At 39.3% G+C, this 17853-nt stretch overlaps 2 protein-coding genes across 3 annotated transcripts; both read right to left on the bottom strand.

Moving 5' to 3' along the window:
• Positions 1-6799: 6799 nt before the first annotated feature.
• Positions 6800-7660, bottom strand: LOC108027712 (ubiquitin-conjugating enzyme E2-24 kDa). 2 transcript variants are annotated; one of them, XM_050884949.1, is made up of 3 exons: positions 7639-7660; positions 7065-7566; positions 6800-6988 (listed from the first exon to the last, which is right to left on the bottom strand). In XM_050884949.1, the coding sequence occupies exons 2-3, from the start codon at positions 7556-7558 to the stop codon at positions 6943-6945; spliced, it is 540 nt and encodes a 179-aa protein (XP_050740906.1). In that variant the 5' UTR covers positions 7559-7566; positions 7639-7660; the 3' UTR covers positions 6800-6942. The 2 variants fall into 2 exon arrangements, with proteins under 2 accessions (XP_050740906.1, XP_016954751.1); XM_017099262.3 differs by lacking the exon at positions 7639-7660 and having other exon boundaries at positions 6800-7007; positions 7065-7632.
• Positions 7661-11849: 4189 nt separating this feature from the next.
• Positions 11850-12646, bottom strand: LOC108027721 (putative odorant-binding protein A5). Its single transcript, XM_017099274.1, has 2 exons — positions 12500-12646; positions 11850-12443 (listed from the first exon to the last, which is right to left on the bottom strand). The coding sequence occupies exons 1-2, from the start codon at positions 12644-12646 to the stop codon at positions 11958-11960; spliced, it is 633 nt and encodes a 210-aa protein (XP_016954763.1). The 3' UTR covers positions 11850-11957.
• Between the last annotated feature and the right edge of the window lie 5207 nt (positions 12647-17853).

The raw sequence follows: 17853 nt of genomic DNA, 5'->3' as shown, positions 1-17853 counted from the left end.
AGCCGAGCTGCCTAAGTTTCAGGCTTTCAGATAAGAGTTATGAGGGCTTAAATGCTCTGTTTGCTGTTGTCAGGCGAGCCATTAAAAAATCAAAACAAGTTAGCGGCAACGGTAACCGAACTAGCCGAGGCGATGGCGATGGCGAAAGGCGAACCGGAAACCGGAAGTGAGAACAGGGCTCAGTGCCGCAAGTTTGCGGTGGCGGCGTGCGGCGTGTGCAGGAAGTATACCCCATATATAGTACATATAGGAAAAACCCAGCGCGGTACCAAGCAGATGGAGCTGAAGGAGGGCAACAACCATTGTTGTTGTGGTTATACACGTGAAGAAAATCAATGAACTTAAAACTGCATTAAAAATATTCTTTATTTTTAAAATACACTTCTAACGCATTATATTAAATATTTTCATATTCTTAAAGATATTTTAGGTGTTTTCAAGGTTAAGAGCTTAAAGGAACTTTTGTTTTCATAGTGTAGCCTGAAATCCATGTCCTGCGACTCCAGACTCGCGATAAAAAAGAAAGATTATGGGTAAAAAGCTGAGGGTCTGTGAGTAAAAGGTGTTTGTCTGAGTCTGCGAGTCCATGTGTGAGCGATGCGGACATGGGTGACCCCATGTAAGCGACAGAGGACAACAAACGAGGGTCATTTGCCCACTCCCTGTCCTTCCGCCTTTGGGGCAACAAGTCAGCGCAAACAGCAACATCGTCTGCCATCTTTGAGCTTTAAAAACGTTCGAAATTGCAGCGGAATTACTGCACACTTGCCCTTGGCCAACTTGAAATTTCTTGGGATAGCACTATCCACTTGGCTCGCGCAGATGTCAGCGTTTTGGCATTATAATACCATTAACTTTGCCATAATTCAGTGCACCAACGCAGTTTCGCAGCGAAAATTTATGCATAATGAGCACAGTCTTGTCCTGCTTCATACTCCCTGCACATGCAACTGGCAACCCAGAGAACAAAATTGCCAAAGAAGAATTATTTGAACGGGGGAATCGAATCTGTTTTTGAAACGTGTTCGTTGTGAATTCAATAATAATCTAATTTTAAATCTTATTTTTAAACGAGAATTAAACTTGTAACCCATTTACATGATTCGATATTCGATTGGCTTTCAGAGTCGGGGAACAAAACAGATATACTAAACTCCATAACTTAATGTATTAAATTCCGATTACGCCGTGGTATACCTTCTTAAGTTTGTGGTTTTTTACATTAAAATTTGTATCCCAAAAGAGTGTCCCATTTTTTACCATTTTCATGTTCCGTTTTCCCGAACTTTCAATGCTTTTGAAATCGAAGCTCCAACATGAACTTGTGAGTTCCATAACTTCAGTTATTGTATTCCGATTATGACGTGGGATACCTCCTTTAACTTGAGGTAAAATTCTCTATTATTCTACATACAAGGGTTTCTTCAAGCCGGGGGTCAAATTTTAAACCCATTTTCATGTTCCGTTTTCGCGACTTTCAACTGGTTGCGAAATCGAAGCCAAATTCTAAGCTTCTAAATTGCATAACTTCAGTTATTCTATTCCGATTTGGACGAGGGATACCTCCTTAAGCTTGTGGTTGAATTATCTTACAATTAACATTAAAAATTGTCTTCCAAAAGAATGTCCCGATTTTTACCGATTTTCATGTTCCGTTTTTCCGAACTTTCAATGGCTTTCAGAATAGGAGCACAAAACTGCACTTCTTAAATCCATAACTTGAGTTATTTAATTCCGATTATTACGTGGGATACCTCCTTAAGTTTGTGGTTGAATTATCTTACAATTAACATTAAAATTTGTCTTCCAAAAGATTGTCCCGTTTTTTACCTATTTTCATGTTCCGCATTTCCGAACTTTCAATGGCTTTCAGATTCCATAACTTCAGTTATTGTTACCGATTATTACCGATTATTACGTGGGATACCTCCTTTAACTTGTGGTAAAATTCTCTATAATTCTACATACAAGGGTTTCTTCGAACCGGGGGTCAAATTTTAAACCCATTTTCATGTTCTGTTTTTCTGACTTTCAACTAGTTTCGAAATCAAGCCCAAAACTGAACTACAGTTATTGTATTCCGATTTTGACGTGGGATACCTTTTTAAATTTGTGTTTGAATTATCTTACCATTTCGTTACCCAAAAGTTCACTTCTGAAATCGTTAACAGTTATTCAATTCCAAGACTAAATTTTAAACTTGACTTTTAACGAGGCCAAATTTTTTCTCATCCCAGCTACCCGAACTTTTTTTACCTGTTGAAACTCATTGTATCTAAAATGCTTGCTGGGTTGCCCGGGAGTGCTCGAAAATGAGCTTTTTGTTTGCAATGTCGCCCGCTGGGTAACTAGCTGCAGTCAGCAGTAGTTGGCAGGGTCATATAGCTGGGAAGAACCCGACATGGACCAAAATCCAGCCATATTAGCAGGGCATATGGAAGCTGTAGCAGTTTTGCGGGGAGGTGTCCAAAGGCAGGTGAAATTTCTCGGAAACGGCTCACAGAAAGCGGAGTTTTGGAGGGGTTTCGACTGGCTTTGGTTAACCCATGACTTGCATTTCAATTGTGGGTGCGTTTGCAGAGGGCTTACATGCACGTCTCCAGAACGTCAGCGAACATTTTTTAGGTTGTTTGCCGTCATGGTTTTCGGCGTTTTCCCCTCGGTTGCCAAAAATTTATGACACCGCACATACAGAAAGTAGGGGAAAAGGGGCCGAGGAGAAAACACATTTTCACATCCTGCATATTTGCACTGGGCAAATTAATTTCGCCAGCCATATTTACATATTCCCCTCTGTATTTATGCACTCATATTTGAGCACAAGTGTAATTGTGTGCCTGCTTCCGTACAAACATATTTGGTTAATTAAAAATGCCTGTTAAATAATATGACTTTTATCGTAAAGTGCCTGTTGCAGGCTTAGAAACTAAAATCGGGTCCATGGATTTAATTGCAATATGTAAATATGTAAAGATGAATAATTTTTTAAATAGATTTTTGGACTTTATAACTAATTTGGTTTCGTAAATTGGGTTACTCTCGATAAAAATGAATTTATTTAGCCTGAAATTGCCTCCTATATTTACCTTTATTCTAAGCCTGAACGGAATATCCCAACACGTCGATTTTTTATACGCCATGTAAATATAAACAAATGTGGAAAATATTTGTGCACGCCAACCGCGGAACAGGTTTTATTGCAAATAAAAAATGAAGTTCCCATTTCAATAACCCACAAAAAATATATTTGCCTTCCATTACGAATATTTATTGTTTTCATTACTTGGCCTGAACAAAGTTAACAAGTTCAAGTGGCGAAAATGCACCGCCCTTCAAATAGAAGGGAAATGCCATCACAGGCCATTGTTTGCATGCCCTTTGCATACTTCGCAAACAGCTTTTCCTCGTACTTTCGAGTGCATTGGAAAAACTTTCACATTTGTCTCTGTCACAGCGGCGGGCGATCAAAGTTTTCGGCTTAAATTTCTGCATGCACTTCAAACACGCAATTGGCATGTGACGACAAAACATACGAATCGAATTTTTCCTATCTGCCTCCTCGGCTCTCCTTTGGCTTTTCCTATGTTGATATTTCAATTTGAAAAGTTTGACTTAGTTTCCTCAGTGTTGGCAGCTTTTCGATTAAAGTTTTGCATGCGGCAGATTAAAAACTTTCCTATCCCAAGTTGGGGCAAGTTTTGTACCTCCGTCGCTTTTTTGTTAGTTTTTTGTGGCATTTTTAACATTTCTTGGCTACATCTGCAGGTCCTTGTTGAAGCCCACATTCGATTGCCAAGTGGAATAGCAACAGCCTAAAGTCAAATCTTCCGTATATGTGTAAGTGCTTTTAGTGGGTTACTAGAGGAACTAGGTTTGCGAATGTCACTTAATATCATTTTATAGTTTTAACACAAGAATATATGTAAGTCCCCTGTCGCAACATGTTTCATTTTCCCTACACACCTGGAAAATCTGCTTTAAGTTATTTTGTTATTAATTCCTTTTGAATAGATTTCAAGATAGACACAAATTGCTGAGAACCAGCAAATATAATTTTCTTACACGCACCCACAGACACCCGAAGAAAGTCGCTTTCTTTTTAATGTCATTAAGGACTTGTTGGCGTTTTCGCTTTTGACGGTCCACAAGCGAAGTAAAAGAGCAGGCTGGGAAAAAATTTAAATTTTTAATGCTATTTCAGCGTAATTTGGCAGTTCGTTAGGCTTGTTAGGGAGGGCCTCACACACGTCGCCGCATAAATATGAATGCCAACAAAGACCCTCGGAGAAAGCAGACGGAGAAAGCGGCAAAACCAAGTGCGATATGTGCGGTTTTTGGCGTGTGTGTGTGCCACATGACACATCGTTATGCTTTGTTAATGGACTTTGGGCCCGGTCTAAATAATGTGAATCGGAAGGGCGGGAAAAATGCGGAAAAGCACATCACATTTTGCTTTATTATTCAGATCATGTTAATTTGCAAACATTTAAAAGGATGCTCCAAGAAATTAAAGGTAATTACACTTAACTGCAAAATAATATCGTAAAACCGATATCAACGATAGAATTTATGTTACTCATACGTGTTTTTGTTTTTAAGTACGACAAATAATGTGAGTAAAAGATATTCCGCATTTTTAAATTGAAACCTATCTCGCTCTATTGAATTTTTGATTTTGTTTGTCTTAAAGCTTTCGTCATCTTCCCATCCCATCCAGACCAATCATACTCACCTAAGCAAATACGCCGAACATTTGGGAATGTCTGGGTGCCACACCCACCAGACTGCCCGCCCCTTTTCCCACTTGCAGCTGGAAGATCCTAAAATGTAACTTTAAACTGCCCGAGGAAAGGCAACAACATCAAACACATTGCTCCCGGCTTCGGCTTCAGCTCGAAAACTGCATGCGTGTGTTTACTCTGCGTTAATGAAGTTGTGTGACGGCTGAGAGGGGTGGCGGTGGGAAAATTGGGGCTGGAAATGGGGGGAAAATGAGGGGGTGGCCGTGTCTACGCATGCAGACAGCTTAGCGTCATCAGCGCCCTCGTTGGCAAAGGTAAATGGCAACTGTAACGTTAATACCGCTGCACATGGAGCGCAGATGAAATGAAATTGCAGACAGCCAGACAGAGACAGCCGCATGTACGTACGTCTCCCTCCCACTTGGGCCCATCAGACATCAATGTCAGAGCGTGTCTTCTATGCAATTAGTGCTTTTGTTGATTACGCTGCAAATGTGTGTTGGGGATTTTCGCAGCCGCCACTTAAGGGGTAACAGGGGTACCATTATATCATTAAAATATGGAGTTTCAATGGATATGAAAATATTAAAAACCAATACAAAAGGCAGACAACACTAAAAGTAAGTTGGGCAAAGAAATTGCTCTATAAGATTGGGAGAAAGATATTTCCGAGAACTACTTAAGCTAAAATGGTAATAAAGCTTTTACTCAAATATTTCAAAAAGCAAATTTTAATACGTAATCATAAAAACAAAAAAGTTTTTTTAAAGTTTTTGTTTACACTTTGGCATTTTTATTATGTTTGAATTATTATTTCATGCCTAAAAAAATCGTTGAACCTTTACAAAATGTTATTGATATTATTAAAGGGTATTCCATATTCGCAACACTAATTGTTTGAATGTAATTTGGCTTACCCCGTTTTAAGATGAATGCTTTACCGTTTGCTTTTTGGGAATGTCTAATTAAAGAGAATTTTTAAACAATGAGTAAAAAATGTTGATGACGTAATAATGAGGATTAATAAGGGTTGTGACTAAAGACTAAAGAAACTTAAAAAGTTAAATAGCACAGAAATATTTAATATTCATAATATTTCTCAAATATATAGTACCAAATTTTAACGAATCGCTCTACTTATCACAACCAAACCAGTCGCAAGCACCCCCATCAAAATGATTCATGCGGCCAATCATGAGAGTAGCTCAAAAAATAAAACATTTTTAACAAATTGTGTGCAGAAAGAGCATATTTACAAATATTAAAAAATATAAGAGAAAATCAAAAGCGGAAGCGGGGGAAACCCGTTAAGGGCGGCACAAAAAATGGGAAAACATTAAACAGATTTAAGCAAATTTGTTTTGGTGCGTGCGCCATCAATAACTTTGGCAGCATATTTGACTTGTTAGCCCCGGTTTTTCAGTGCGCCCAGAGGGTTGTTTGCCAAAAAGGGTTACCCATCGGAAAAATAAGCGGGAGGTGAAAGAATTTCGGTTTGTACCCACCCTCGAAGAGCTTTTCCTATCTGGCTTGGGCTAATGTTTGTCCTTCTCCAACTTCAGTCTCATGCAAATGTGCTCCACTTCGCTGCTGTTTTTCCGGGGAATCCCCGTTTGAGCCCTCTCAAATGGCCCGAAAAAGTATGCAACACTTGACAGTTTCTGGCAGCGACGTGGCCTGTGCTAATTTCGTGTTTCCTCTGCCTGAACTTTTTCCCATGTAATTTTTAAATCGATAAGCAACACAGTAGAGCACCTAGGTACCCTACCTTGGCCCCCATTTTCTTTGCCTCTACAATATATATATTTTCGCATGGAAATCACGAAGTTGATGTCAAAAAAACATTTTCATTCTCTATCGAATTTTTGTTTTGGCCCTGGCGGAAATTCGTTGGCAACACCATCGGTCGGCCACTCAAAAGTATTACCACAATGAGCGTAGGCGAGTGGGCGTGGCTCCCCAATTGCGGCATGAACAATTTCAAAAGTTGTCAATAATAAGAAGGAAAGTGTAGGAGTCTCTAAAAAGTACCATTTACAAATAATTTTAATGAACACTTTACATTATTTATGTTGTATGAGTTTATTTTTGGAATTTAACGCAACGAAACGCAAAAACAACTGGCAAACGTTAAGTAAACTTAAAAACATATAGGTATATCTGGTTATTTAAAGACCAGTCTACTATTAATTTAGCCTAATTAAATATATGGAAAATCCTTTGTGAAACATATATGACTGTTGTAGCTACTCATTTTTTGCGTACCTGAAAAGTGGATAAAAGATCATTTTTATTTAACGTGGACATATCCAAATAACCCACATTTTCGTCCAGGCACGAGCCTTTTTATCATGTTCCTCTCGATCCTTAACATATTCCTTGGCAATGCTTACCACCAGCGGATCCGCGGGATTGCAATCGGTGAGTAGAGAACATATAGACAGCAAGATCTTCGATATGGTGAGGGCCGGTGACCAGTTCTCCTTCAGAATGTCCAGACAAATGATGCCCAGTCGGTGGACATTGCAGTGATAGATGGGCGTGCGAAACACTACTTTTGGCGGGGCAAAAGGATACTCCATGGGGAAGTGTATGTCGAGCTTGAACATTCCGCCCTCGTAAGCCGAGCCCGTTGGTCCGATAATCGTGGAGGTCCACTCGTACAGGTTGTCATCCTTTGGACCAGCACTGCAGTTGGGCGGCGGATCCCTGGACATCTCGTCCAGCTCCCTCTGAATGCGCCTCGCTGATATCACGCTTACTTTCCGGTTGACGGAAGCTCCATCTTTCTCGATGTTGCCCGCTGAAGATGACATTTTCAGATCTATAGTTATTTTTATTTTTTTTATAAAAAAAGAGTTAGGTTTTATCTTTTTGAAGTTTTTAATATTATTACAATATTTGTTTGTTCGTTGCTGACAGCTGACAGCTGCTATGGAATTAAGTTTATCGCACTGAATATGTGTTTAGTTAAGAGACCGAGAAATAATCAATGTTTGCGATTCTTATTTTTCAAAATAATCAGTCCCAAATTAAATAACCTATTAATTAATAAATTTGCACAAAAACAGTATCCCCTTAACCTATAAAATACTGTGTAAAAATTGGGAAGCATTTTTTATACTACTTGAATTTCCAAGAAGGTTGACTAAAGGCGTAACCCTCATCGGGATTGCCGGCAAAATATTTGCTGTTTCCCTTCTCGACTTGTCACTTGCAGTGAGGTGAGCCACGGAAACGACAAAGGATTGACATATTTCAGGTGCCAGAAACTCGAGTATGACGAACCTCATTTCATATTCATGACTTCGCCGGCTCAAAACCCAATTTGTGGGAAAGCCTTTTTTAAGTTGTTCAATATGAAGCCCAAAAAATCAATAATATTTATGGCTGGCAAACAAATATTGAAACATTTTAAAACAAAAAATTATTGGCCAAGTTAGTTTTAAAGTTTCTTGCGATTTAAAATGTAAATAGCCGGCAATTAGCTGGAAAACGGCGGCATATGCAGGCTGAAAACTGCGCACACAGTGGCTCACAGAAGGACGCGCCTGCATTTTGCCGTCTGTCACCTGGCATCAATGCCCCAGATGCCGCTGGCGTTGTTTCCTCTCCCCGCTTTTCCGGCACCCCACTTTTCCGCTTTTCCTCAACCCCCTTAAAACTGAAAACCAACAATGCAGGCAGCCAAGTGGGAGAGCTCAACAGTGGGCGATGGTGGGCGATGGTGGGCACCGCCCGAGCCCCATTGTGCCTTTGTTGGCCACTTTTTTTCGCCCCCACTGTGTGTGAGTGCGTGTGCATGGGGCATTGTTGAAAGTGATGCCCGACTCCGACTTGTTGCCACATCATCATCATCATCATTAACATCATCGTCGTCGTCGTCGTCGCAGTCCAGCAGGCAGTCGGCTTGTAATGAGTTTGCCATTTTATTTTATTTATTTGTCCGCGCTTTGTTTCAGACGACAAACAGCGACGGCCGTGGAGAATTCCTTGCTGCATTTTAAATTCAAATTAAATAATGATTTAAGTGCCCCAAGAGGCTTTGTCAGCACACAAGTGCAGCCAGACTGGCACGTTGAGGGGCTTGGGGTCTCCTGATCCCCCGTTGGAAGGAGTCAGGTGCAGGAACCTGCCCAGGTGTGTTGCACTCAGATAAGCCCGTTTTCCAGGTATTGTTTCTCAACAAATTGCATTTAAGAGTTTTTAAATAATATTATTTTTAACTACTTTGACAAATTAATAAGCTAAATACTTAGTAAATCTAGTACAAAATGTGACCTAACTTTATTTTAAAAAATTTTAAAAATTAGTTTAAATGAAATATTTTTAAGGAACTTACAATAGGTGTAACAAACCACCTGCTTATATGTTAAGTTTATTTAAATGGATTTTTCATACACATTTTTATTTGTAGTATATGTATATATGTACATATTACCAAAAACCTATTAAGTAATCAACTTCCATACCCAAAGTAATTTTCTCTCTTACTAGACATCCACACATTTCAGTCCGCTTTAATTGCTCACCCCTCGTTTTTTTGGCTTGACCCAGTTTCAGTTCTTAAGCTCCAATGGGGTTTATTCAGTTGCAAAATACGCAACTGTCAGGACTCGGGGCAAGGACCTCTTGGGCATGCAAACGGGTATAGAAATACCACTCAATCGGGGGAATATACATTTAGAAAGGGAAGAGAGAGGGGGAGATTCAGCAGAGAGAGATAGCCAGATGGAAAGTTGGACAGTTGGTGGCAAAAGGCAGAAATCAAATTACAATTTCAATATGCGAGGCGTACTAAATGTCTGCTGGTGTCAGTTTTGGCTTTCAATGTGCAACATGCAACATTCAACATGATGTTTACAGTCCATGGATGGGTTTGTATGGGTTAGGCAGCAGAGTGTGTGCTTCTGCTCTTGGCTGGTACATTTTGATTTGGCGCCACACACAAATGGATTTCTTGCCTGTCCATTCAGAATATTTCTATGCAAAGGCACTGCAATCTAGGGATGTGGCTTGCAATTTTGCAAATAAAAATCATTATATACCTAAATACATAAATTAAGAGAAAACTTTAAATTCTTCCTCATTAGGTTGCTAATTTTTCATGAAAAACTGGTATTTTTGATTTATTAGTTTTAAAACTTTAATTAAAACCACAAACGGTAAACAATTAATCTCCTTGTTCGTTAGTAAAGCTTCCGTTTGAATCGCCATAATTTATGGCCTAATGCCGACAGATTCGACCATCTCTAAGCCCAAATACAGTTTACGTTCGCATTTCGTGTGCGTTTCTCTGTCACTTAATGGAATTTATCACATTTTAACTGTGTGACAGGAGCCAGGCTGCCGGTTGCAGGCTCTGAAATTTGGACATTTGGACACTTGGTCCCCTCGGCCCACCTCGTCCTGGCTCATCCTGTGCGTCCAGGTCCTGGCTCGTCCTGCTCATCTGCATCAGTCATTGCCATGCATGCGAAATGCTAGCCAAAGTGTCACAGTTATTGATTCGGGGCATAAATAATGCACGGCCAACAAGTGTGCCGGCTTGTTTATTTATTACATGATTTATTCACGCAAACAACGCTCCAATTAAAAGCTTTTTTGAGCGATTAAGTGTAATGTCAAATCTGGCAAACTAGCCGGAAAAACTTTGCCCCAACTTAACGACTCCAGACAGCGATTATTAAATTAAAACGTGCGCGGAAAACTTTCATGTCCCGATGGAAAACTTTCAACTCTTTCATTTTCCCTCATTTTCTTCCTGCTATAATTTAATTTAAGTGTTTTTTTCTCTTTTTTAAGTGGAACGCATAATTTATTATTCGAGGCAAAAATCTTGTGCACCAAATTTGTCACATGGGATAAATAATAAGAAGAAAAGTTTTTCCGCAAAAAAAAATTGAGGACACCGAGGAGCCGGGGAAGAAGAGGCCTTGGGTGACTTGGTAGAAAAACCGTTCTTATATAATAGTGGGATCAGGCGAGCGTGAAATTAGAGCTTAGCCGGGGCTTCGTGCCGATATGATGTGGCGTGGCGATGGGCGAATTTATCATAGGTTTATAAGTAGCTATGAGGTTGGGTATTTAAAGATAACTGTGTCATCGAGATCTTAATATTATAAGTTTTATATATATGAAACTCGGTTTTACTAAGTGGTTTAATAATACACTTCCATTTTCAACTAAATCCAATTATTCGAGTCTGGTTTGGCCTTTTTATATGCCGTTTTAATGGAGTAACAAGCAAATCGCAGCCAGATCTTTGAGCTTTTTATCGCCGGGACAATTGTCTTGGAACCGCTACTAAATATGTCAAAATAAAGGCAAATTTATACACCAACTGATAAACAGGAATACCAACAAAAAGAAAGCCGGAAAAGCGAAAAAAAAGAAATTCATTGAAAGAAGGGAGAAATGGAGGAGGGTAGGACTTTTTGGCTGGAGGGGTGCAAAGGCAAAGCTGCAACAATTCCTATCTTGACACTGTCATCTATCCGACTGAAACTGGGGAAATTGGCCCGACACCGGGTATTTTCCCCCCGCTTTCCCCCGCCCTCTCACCCAGCGTGGAAAACCGTCTTCATCTCCGTTTCCATCTTGGGCCGTTTGTTGTTGCCTTGGCACGCCTATTACTCGAATTGAATCAAATTACCTTGTAATCTTAACCTTAAGGTTATTTGCCATTGCCCACAAAAAGCGCTTTGTGCTCGACTGCGTTTAGTTACTATTTGAGTGGAAACTGGAGAAGGAAGTGGAAAGTGCGGGGAAATCTCCAACCCCCCAGGCCCCCGTGAAAGTTGCACCTTTCACACTTGCTCGAGTTTATATAAATGGAAATCTAACATTACGCCCTATCATGATTGCAAAGTTTAAGTGAGTTTTGTGCCAAGTGCAAAGCTCCTTTTTGTTTTTTGTACTTGAGGGATTTAGAAAATGTAGCAAGTCAATCATAGGTTGGGGGAAAAGAGCTTGAGAATATCATTGCAGTTGGCTGATCCCTCAAATGGGCCAATAGAGCCATTGGCTCTTTATTAGAAAAGGCCTTTAAAGTAACTCCACTGGTAAGAAACATTTTTTATAACTAAAAGTCATATACCACCCTCATTTGGAATGCTGAAGACTAACTACAACACTTTATTTAAGACAAACAGAAAACAAAACATTTAAAAACTCAACCAAGGAACATAACCACCGCTCAAAACTCTTGGATATCTACTCATTGACTCCATGGAGTGTCTTTATCAGTTCCGGCACGAATTCATCCCACCTGGACTGGAATACGTTTCCTGCCACTGGAGGAGCCATTTCATATTTGTCCGCAAATTTCTCAACATCAAAATTGCTATGCCCATCGGCGTTGCTTAGCTCGATTTTCTTCTCATCGAAGTCCAGTTTACCCGACTGCTGATACACCAGAATGAGATACCGCTGAACTCCGCTATCCTTCTGTGGTAGAGGACCAAAGTATTCGGATAAAGCCTGACCCTTCATAATATCCAATCCGGGAATATTGACCACCAGCCAATGGAGCCAGGAACGGTACATGGGATTCTCGCGATTCGGAGCATCGGGACAGATCATAACCACGGTGTAGAAGGCCTCGGGATCGGCACTCCAATCCAGTCTGGGCTGTAACTTCAGCTCTGTCGGTGTGTAGATCTCGCCCTCCTCAATGTCAAGGGAATTATCATATTTTATCTAAAATTTTAAGTGATCAAAAATATTTCCAGAAGGTTAAAAAATAGTTTACTCACCCTAAGTAACTCCCTGGGAGGCCCTTCTAAAATCTCCGGGATCACCTCCAATTCCTTCATTATCCTTCTAACATTCTCAATTTCGCCCTGACTTCGAGTAAGGCAAATAAAGCCCACGAATATCCAATAACAGACCAGCAATTTCATTGCGAAACTTTTAAGTAGAAAACTCCAGACCGCACCGTCTTTATATAGTCGATAGGTCAATAGCAAATATTATTACAATAATTGAGAGGGAATTATGGCAATTTTCTATAGAGCTCTAAAGCGGTTGAACAAAAGCTAAGCCAATATTTACCATATATTTTTGTTGATTGGGGGCTTAAATTGGTGCAGAACAATTGATATTATTCATTCAGATAACTAGCAGAGAATTATGGTCACGCAGTGTTCTATATAATATTTTCTGACTGCATATTGGAAATTTTTTAGTTGGCTGTCAATCTTTGAGAATGAAATATATATTTTCATACTTCGCATATAAAAAATGTTATTTTCCTCAATTAAAAACCACAATTTAGTGAGTTCATTCATGTTAAAACAATTAGTTGAAACTTAATCTTAATAACTTTTAGCCTTGCACACATGACTTCATTCAGCAAACAACCAAGGCAACGAAGCAAAAAATATATATAAAAATATTTCATTATGGCTGGGAAAGGATTACATAAGCTGATGCATTTACATGCCAATTATAAAATATTCCAGCTGCTTTACATGATTTCCCCTTGTCGAGGAGGAAAAATGCGAGGAGGGCAAAAAAAGCGAACACAATTCAGAAGTTGGCAGCATGTGCGTCTAATGTGCGCACATTAGCAACACAAATGCAGCCCAGGATGAAGGATAAAGGACGAAGGACGCAGCCAGGGCCAGAAATAGTAGTTGGTGGATCCGTGGGTGGAGGAGCAACAGGAGCAGAGGACTCGAGCCAGAACCAGAGCCACTCGAGCAGACGAACGCACTTAATTTATGCAATTTGGTTAACAACGTTAAAATAGTAGACGAGGCCAAGAGGAGCCCAAGGATGCCAGACATAAATCAAAATGGAAACAATAACCCGCCAGCGCCGAGCGAGCTAGCTGCACGGAAAAAATATCCCTAAAATATTGTTTTATATTTTTTTAAACATAATTAAACTGTGATGAAAATGACACGTGTCAGTGACCGTTCAACAGGACATATCAAATTGCTCAAATCATTAAGATTTTTTTCCTTAAAGTGTTATTTACTTATATTTTTTATTTACCAATATCAAATTTACACTGATTACCCGTTTTAATAGATTAATGTGATATGCTTGTGTGCAAAAAATAAATGAGTCCTTGTGAACCGGATGCTGCCATGTTTTTTTCGCAGTGCACACACATATGGGCTGCTAGAGATGGGCAGATTGGGGAACTGTTGCGAAAGGAGTAATAAGGATAATGAAGCGGCAGCGTTTGCGGCATGCAACCATGAGGCACTTGCCATGTAAACGATGATGAGCACGATAATGATGGCATTTCAATGAGCTCACACACACACGCCGAGTTCGTCGTACACAAATTTTCCGCCTTTCCGCTTTCCCGTCGCCGCCAATATCGCAATTTCCATCGTCGCCGCCGCTTTTCCTCATCCAATATTTGCTCAAATATTGGCTCATTATTTGACATTATTATAGATTAATTAGCTTATTAATTATTGTAGCGAAAGGCATGAGGCACTCCACTGATGTTTGCGACATGTGGCCGAGATTCCGAAAAAGTTATTAATATTCAAGCAATTACTTGTGAAAAAAGAAGTTCAATCTTTTGTGTTGGTTTTCTTTTCTCGCTTTTGCTTATCATAACATAATTGGAAAATTAACTTAGTTTAAATGTGATAAAATTAAATCCAATTAAGAATAAATTTACCTACAAATTTTATTTAATAATTTCCTAATTTAAAATTAATAATTTCATCTAATCCCATAATTGATTTTATTATGTTGTTAAATCTCTTTAATAATTAGTTCTCAGTCATACATACAATTTTTATGGTTTAGACATTAAAAAACTTTCTGACGAACGACTTTTTTATTGTCTAACCAATCAGCTAATCACACGAGTTCAGTGAGTTGGCCAGGTATCCGAATCGAACCTCAAGTGGGGTCAATAAGCCGCTTGTGCAGCTGGCGCCGCTTGATTTTCAGGAATATCCCTTCAGGTTTTATTGGGTTTCCCCCACATTTTCCCCCTCGAGAACTACTTAGTTTGTTGGTCGCTGCGTTATCTAGTAACTTTTACAAGTTTTCGCCAGCCAGGATTACAACCAGCATCGAGATGGAGTCTGCTGCGTCCAGAGTTGGCAGTTATCCTGTTCGGAAAACTTTTCCGTTGCTCGAAGTTTTTGTTTTTGCACTAATTTGCGTGACCTTTTGTGGGTGGCAGGCGGTTCAGGATTGCTAACCAGGTAACCCAACTAACCAGACAACTGCAGCCGAACCACAAGGAGCAGCAGAAGCAAAAGCCTTTTGAATGGCATTTCATTTGCGACGCTTTTCAGCGTTAATGCCATGGAAAATGCATAAATTGTGGCAACCAAGTGCCGAACTTGCAGCCAGAACAATGCCAGTTTGGGGCAGAACGGGGTTGTTGAAGGGGTAGTGCCAAGATATCAGCTCGTTTAATTTTCCCAGCTTATCGGGGCAAGGGCTTCTCTTGAATGCAGTCTGGAAAATGCTTTCAAAGAGTTGAAAACAACAGGAGGGGTGGCATTCTTTTTAGGGTTTCTAGGTACCTGTAAAATTTCATAGCTCTATTTAAAAAAGTTCAAAGGGATTATGGATTACCATTTGTATTATTTGCTACATGAATGTATTTTAAGCGGAATATTAAAAATACATATCCATTTTGCACCTGAGAACTGCATTTTTTATAACAAGTACTGGAAAAATGTAAACACGAAACCGAAATAGATATGCAAGTGTACTAGAAGAGCAAATATAAAATCGAAAAAATAGTTTATTGGTTTCTAAGTTTTTTTTATTTCCTTAAAAGTAACTTCATTCTTACTTCATTTCTAACATTTCCCCCAATAAAAGAAGACTTAACGAGACACAATTCAGCTTTACTTAGCCAAGAAAAGGGCCAATCAAAAGCCACCCACACTTTTCTAACCGAATTAGGGCACTCTAAAGTGGGAAGATATCCTGGTGGGAAAACCCTTTGGAGGACATTTGGCGATTTGCATACATAAATAAATCAAGATGATCGGAAATATATTCATAGTGCACGCACCACAACAAAACGATTTTCCACTTGACATGAACTCAAGTGGCCCACGCCCCTCGGCAGGAGGAAATTCAATCTGTTCTTTCCATTTAAACAATTTTCAAAAAACTTGTTTATAACTCAATTTACGCAGGCACACAGACCCATGCGCATGCATGTTCAGAAAGTAAAGCGAAATAACACTTAAATAAATAAACACAAAAAGTGCTTACCCAATGCCAAAGTTGGAAAATGAACAATTCCATTTTGCGATTGTGAATGTGTTTGATTGTGAATGGAAATGTTTGGTGGGCCGGGGGAGTCGGAAAATGGGAAATCCTCTTGTCTGAGTTTTGGTTCACACGCATGTAATACACAATGGCTGTTAGTGTGGTTGTTCCTGTTGTTGCAGCTCTTAACATGGCACGCGAAGAATCCTCCAAAAAGCGAAATGGATATATGCATATCCAGGCGCTTTTAGAGCTCCATCTCCCTCGGACTCGGTGTGTTTGCCAAAGGATACAACATTGAAATTGCCAAATGGCATTTCAGGCATCAGTGGGTGTGGGCGTTTCGAAGGCAGATGGCCAACGGGGCGTGGCAGCCGCATTTTTAAGTGCTGCCAAAACTTTTTGAGCACTTGCTTTTGGCACTATACATTTTTCATTTAATTTATTAAAGGGTTTATATAAATATTGTAGAGCAATCGAGGTTGTCACTTAAATCACCAGCGTTTTGAAAATATTGGTTGGTGTATCGAAAGTAGGCAACAATATATTTTTTAAAATAAAGTAAAATGTTCCATTTTCATAGCATACTTTTTGGCACATTAAAAATAATTTAAAGCAAGCCAGGTTTTCACTTAAAACACTAGCTTTTAAAAAAAAACACTTTTAAAGGTGTCAAAAGGTAAGTAACAATGTATATATATTTTCCACTGCATACTTTTGGGCATATTAAAAAGTGATTTAAAGGTCTTGCAATTTTCTCGAGTATTTAAGGTATTAATATTTAAGTAGTTAGTATTAGGTTAACAAATTTAATATTTCAATATAGCCAACTTTAATTTTCCACACAACTAGAACGCCCTAAAAGATATAAATCCTTAGTGCCTCTTTTCGCTTTCAATCATTCGTATTCATATCTGTTATTGACATTTTATGCATGACATTCCCCACTCATTCCCCTTTTTGTGCCATCCTTTCAGCATCCTTATCCCATATCAAGGGGGCAGCGCGCAAAAAAGTTGGCCTGAAAATGACGCGAGTTGTCAGCGTGAATTAAAATAATTGATTTATTTTAACGCAAGTTAAGCGAATAAACAAACTGATGGAATGGCAAGTGGTGGGAGCAGCTGGTTTGTTTTTGAAAAAAGGGAAAATCATGAAAAGGGCAACCGCACTTGAAGTTGTCAGCCGCAGAGGGAAAGTGAAAAAAGTGGAAAATGCTTATTTCTTTTTGCGCAGTTAAAAACAAATAATATTTAAAGACAAAGGGAACGTTCTGTTGACGAAATTATTAGCGAAATGGACAAATTACCAAAGGGTTTGGCCCCCGAGGGAACCTCAGTTCTTATCTTTGACGATGCGCAATGTTGTGTAAATTGTCAAAAATTATTAATTGCCATCGTTATTCCCTGACTTGATAGCCGGGGGCTGGTTTTTGGGACTGCCTGGCTATTTCCCAGCCACCCACTTTAATTAGCCAATAAATGCCTCTGCGAATGGGAATTAATGCCGCTTGTTAACCGTCGGCGATTTGTTATCATTAACAGCAAGTATTTTCTTGTTATTTTCATTGCATATTTTTTGCTTTTAGCCCCTTTTTGGGAGCGGTTGTTAAGATCCTTTTGGGTTAATCGTTTTGTTGCCTGCTGGCTGGCGAATATTATACTCACTCTTTTTATTAGTCGTCATTAATATTTTTATTGGATCTGCTTGGCAACTTTCGGTTGCGGTTCGTTAATAAAGACATAAACGCGAGTTATGTGGTTCACTGGAATGGGAAAGGCATATTTTTAAATTTATGAACAACAATTTGGCTGAGCAGGTTTTGAATTTAAAATTTTAAAAGCTGAAGAAATTTGGTACGCCAGGAATATTTTAATCAACTACGAAGGTACGA

The sequence above is a fragment of the Drosophila biarmipes genome, chromosome 2L, assembly GCF_025231255.1.
Source record: "Drosophila biarmipes strain raj3 chromosome 2L, RU_DBia_V1.1, whole genome shotgun sequence".
NCBI classification, from domain to species: Eukaryota; Metazoa; Arthropoda; class Insecta; order Diptera; family Drosophilidae; genus Drosophila; species Drosophila biarmipes.
Note: the sequence above shows the minus strand (reverse complement) of the source record. Positions and strands in the feature narration are given on the sequence as shown.

What these genes read in the sequence shown, in the direction of transcription:
- LOC108027721 (XM_017099274.1), bottom strand. Translation starts at nt 12,646, where the DNA reads ATGAAATTGCTGGTCTGTTATTGGATATTCGTGGGCTTTATTTGCCTT. An exon ending in CTCCCAGGGAGTTACTTAGG is followed by an intron (nt 12,444 to 12,499) that starts GTGAGTAAACTA and finishes TTAAAATTTTAG; the next exon opens with ATAAAATATGATAATTCCCT.
- LOC108027712 (XM_050884949.1), bottom strand. Translation starts at nt 7,558, where the DNA reads ATGTCATCTTCAGCGGGCAACATCGAGAAAGATGGAGCTTCCGTCAAC. An exon ending in GCTCGTGCCTGGACGAAAAT is followed by an intron (nt 6,989 to 7,064) that starts GTGGGTTATTTG and finishes AAAAATGAGTAG; the next exon opens with CTACAACAGTCATATATGTT.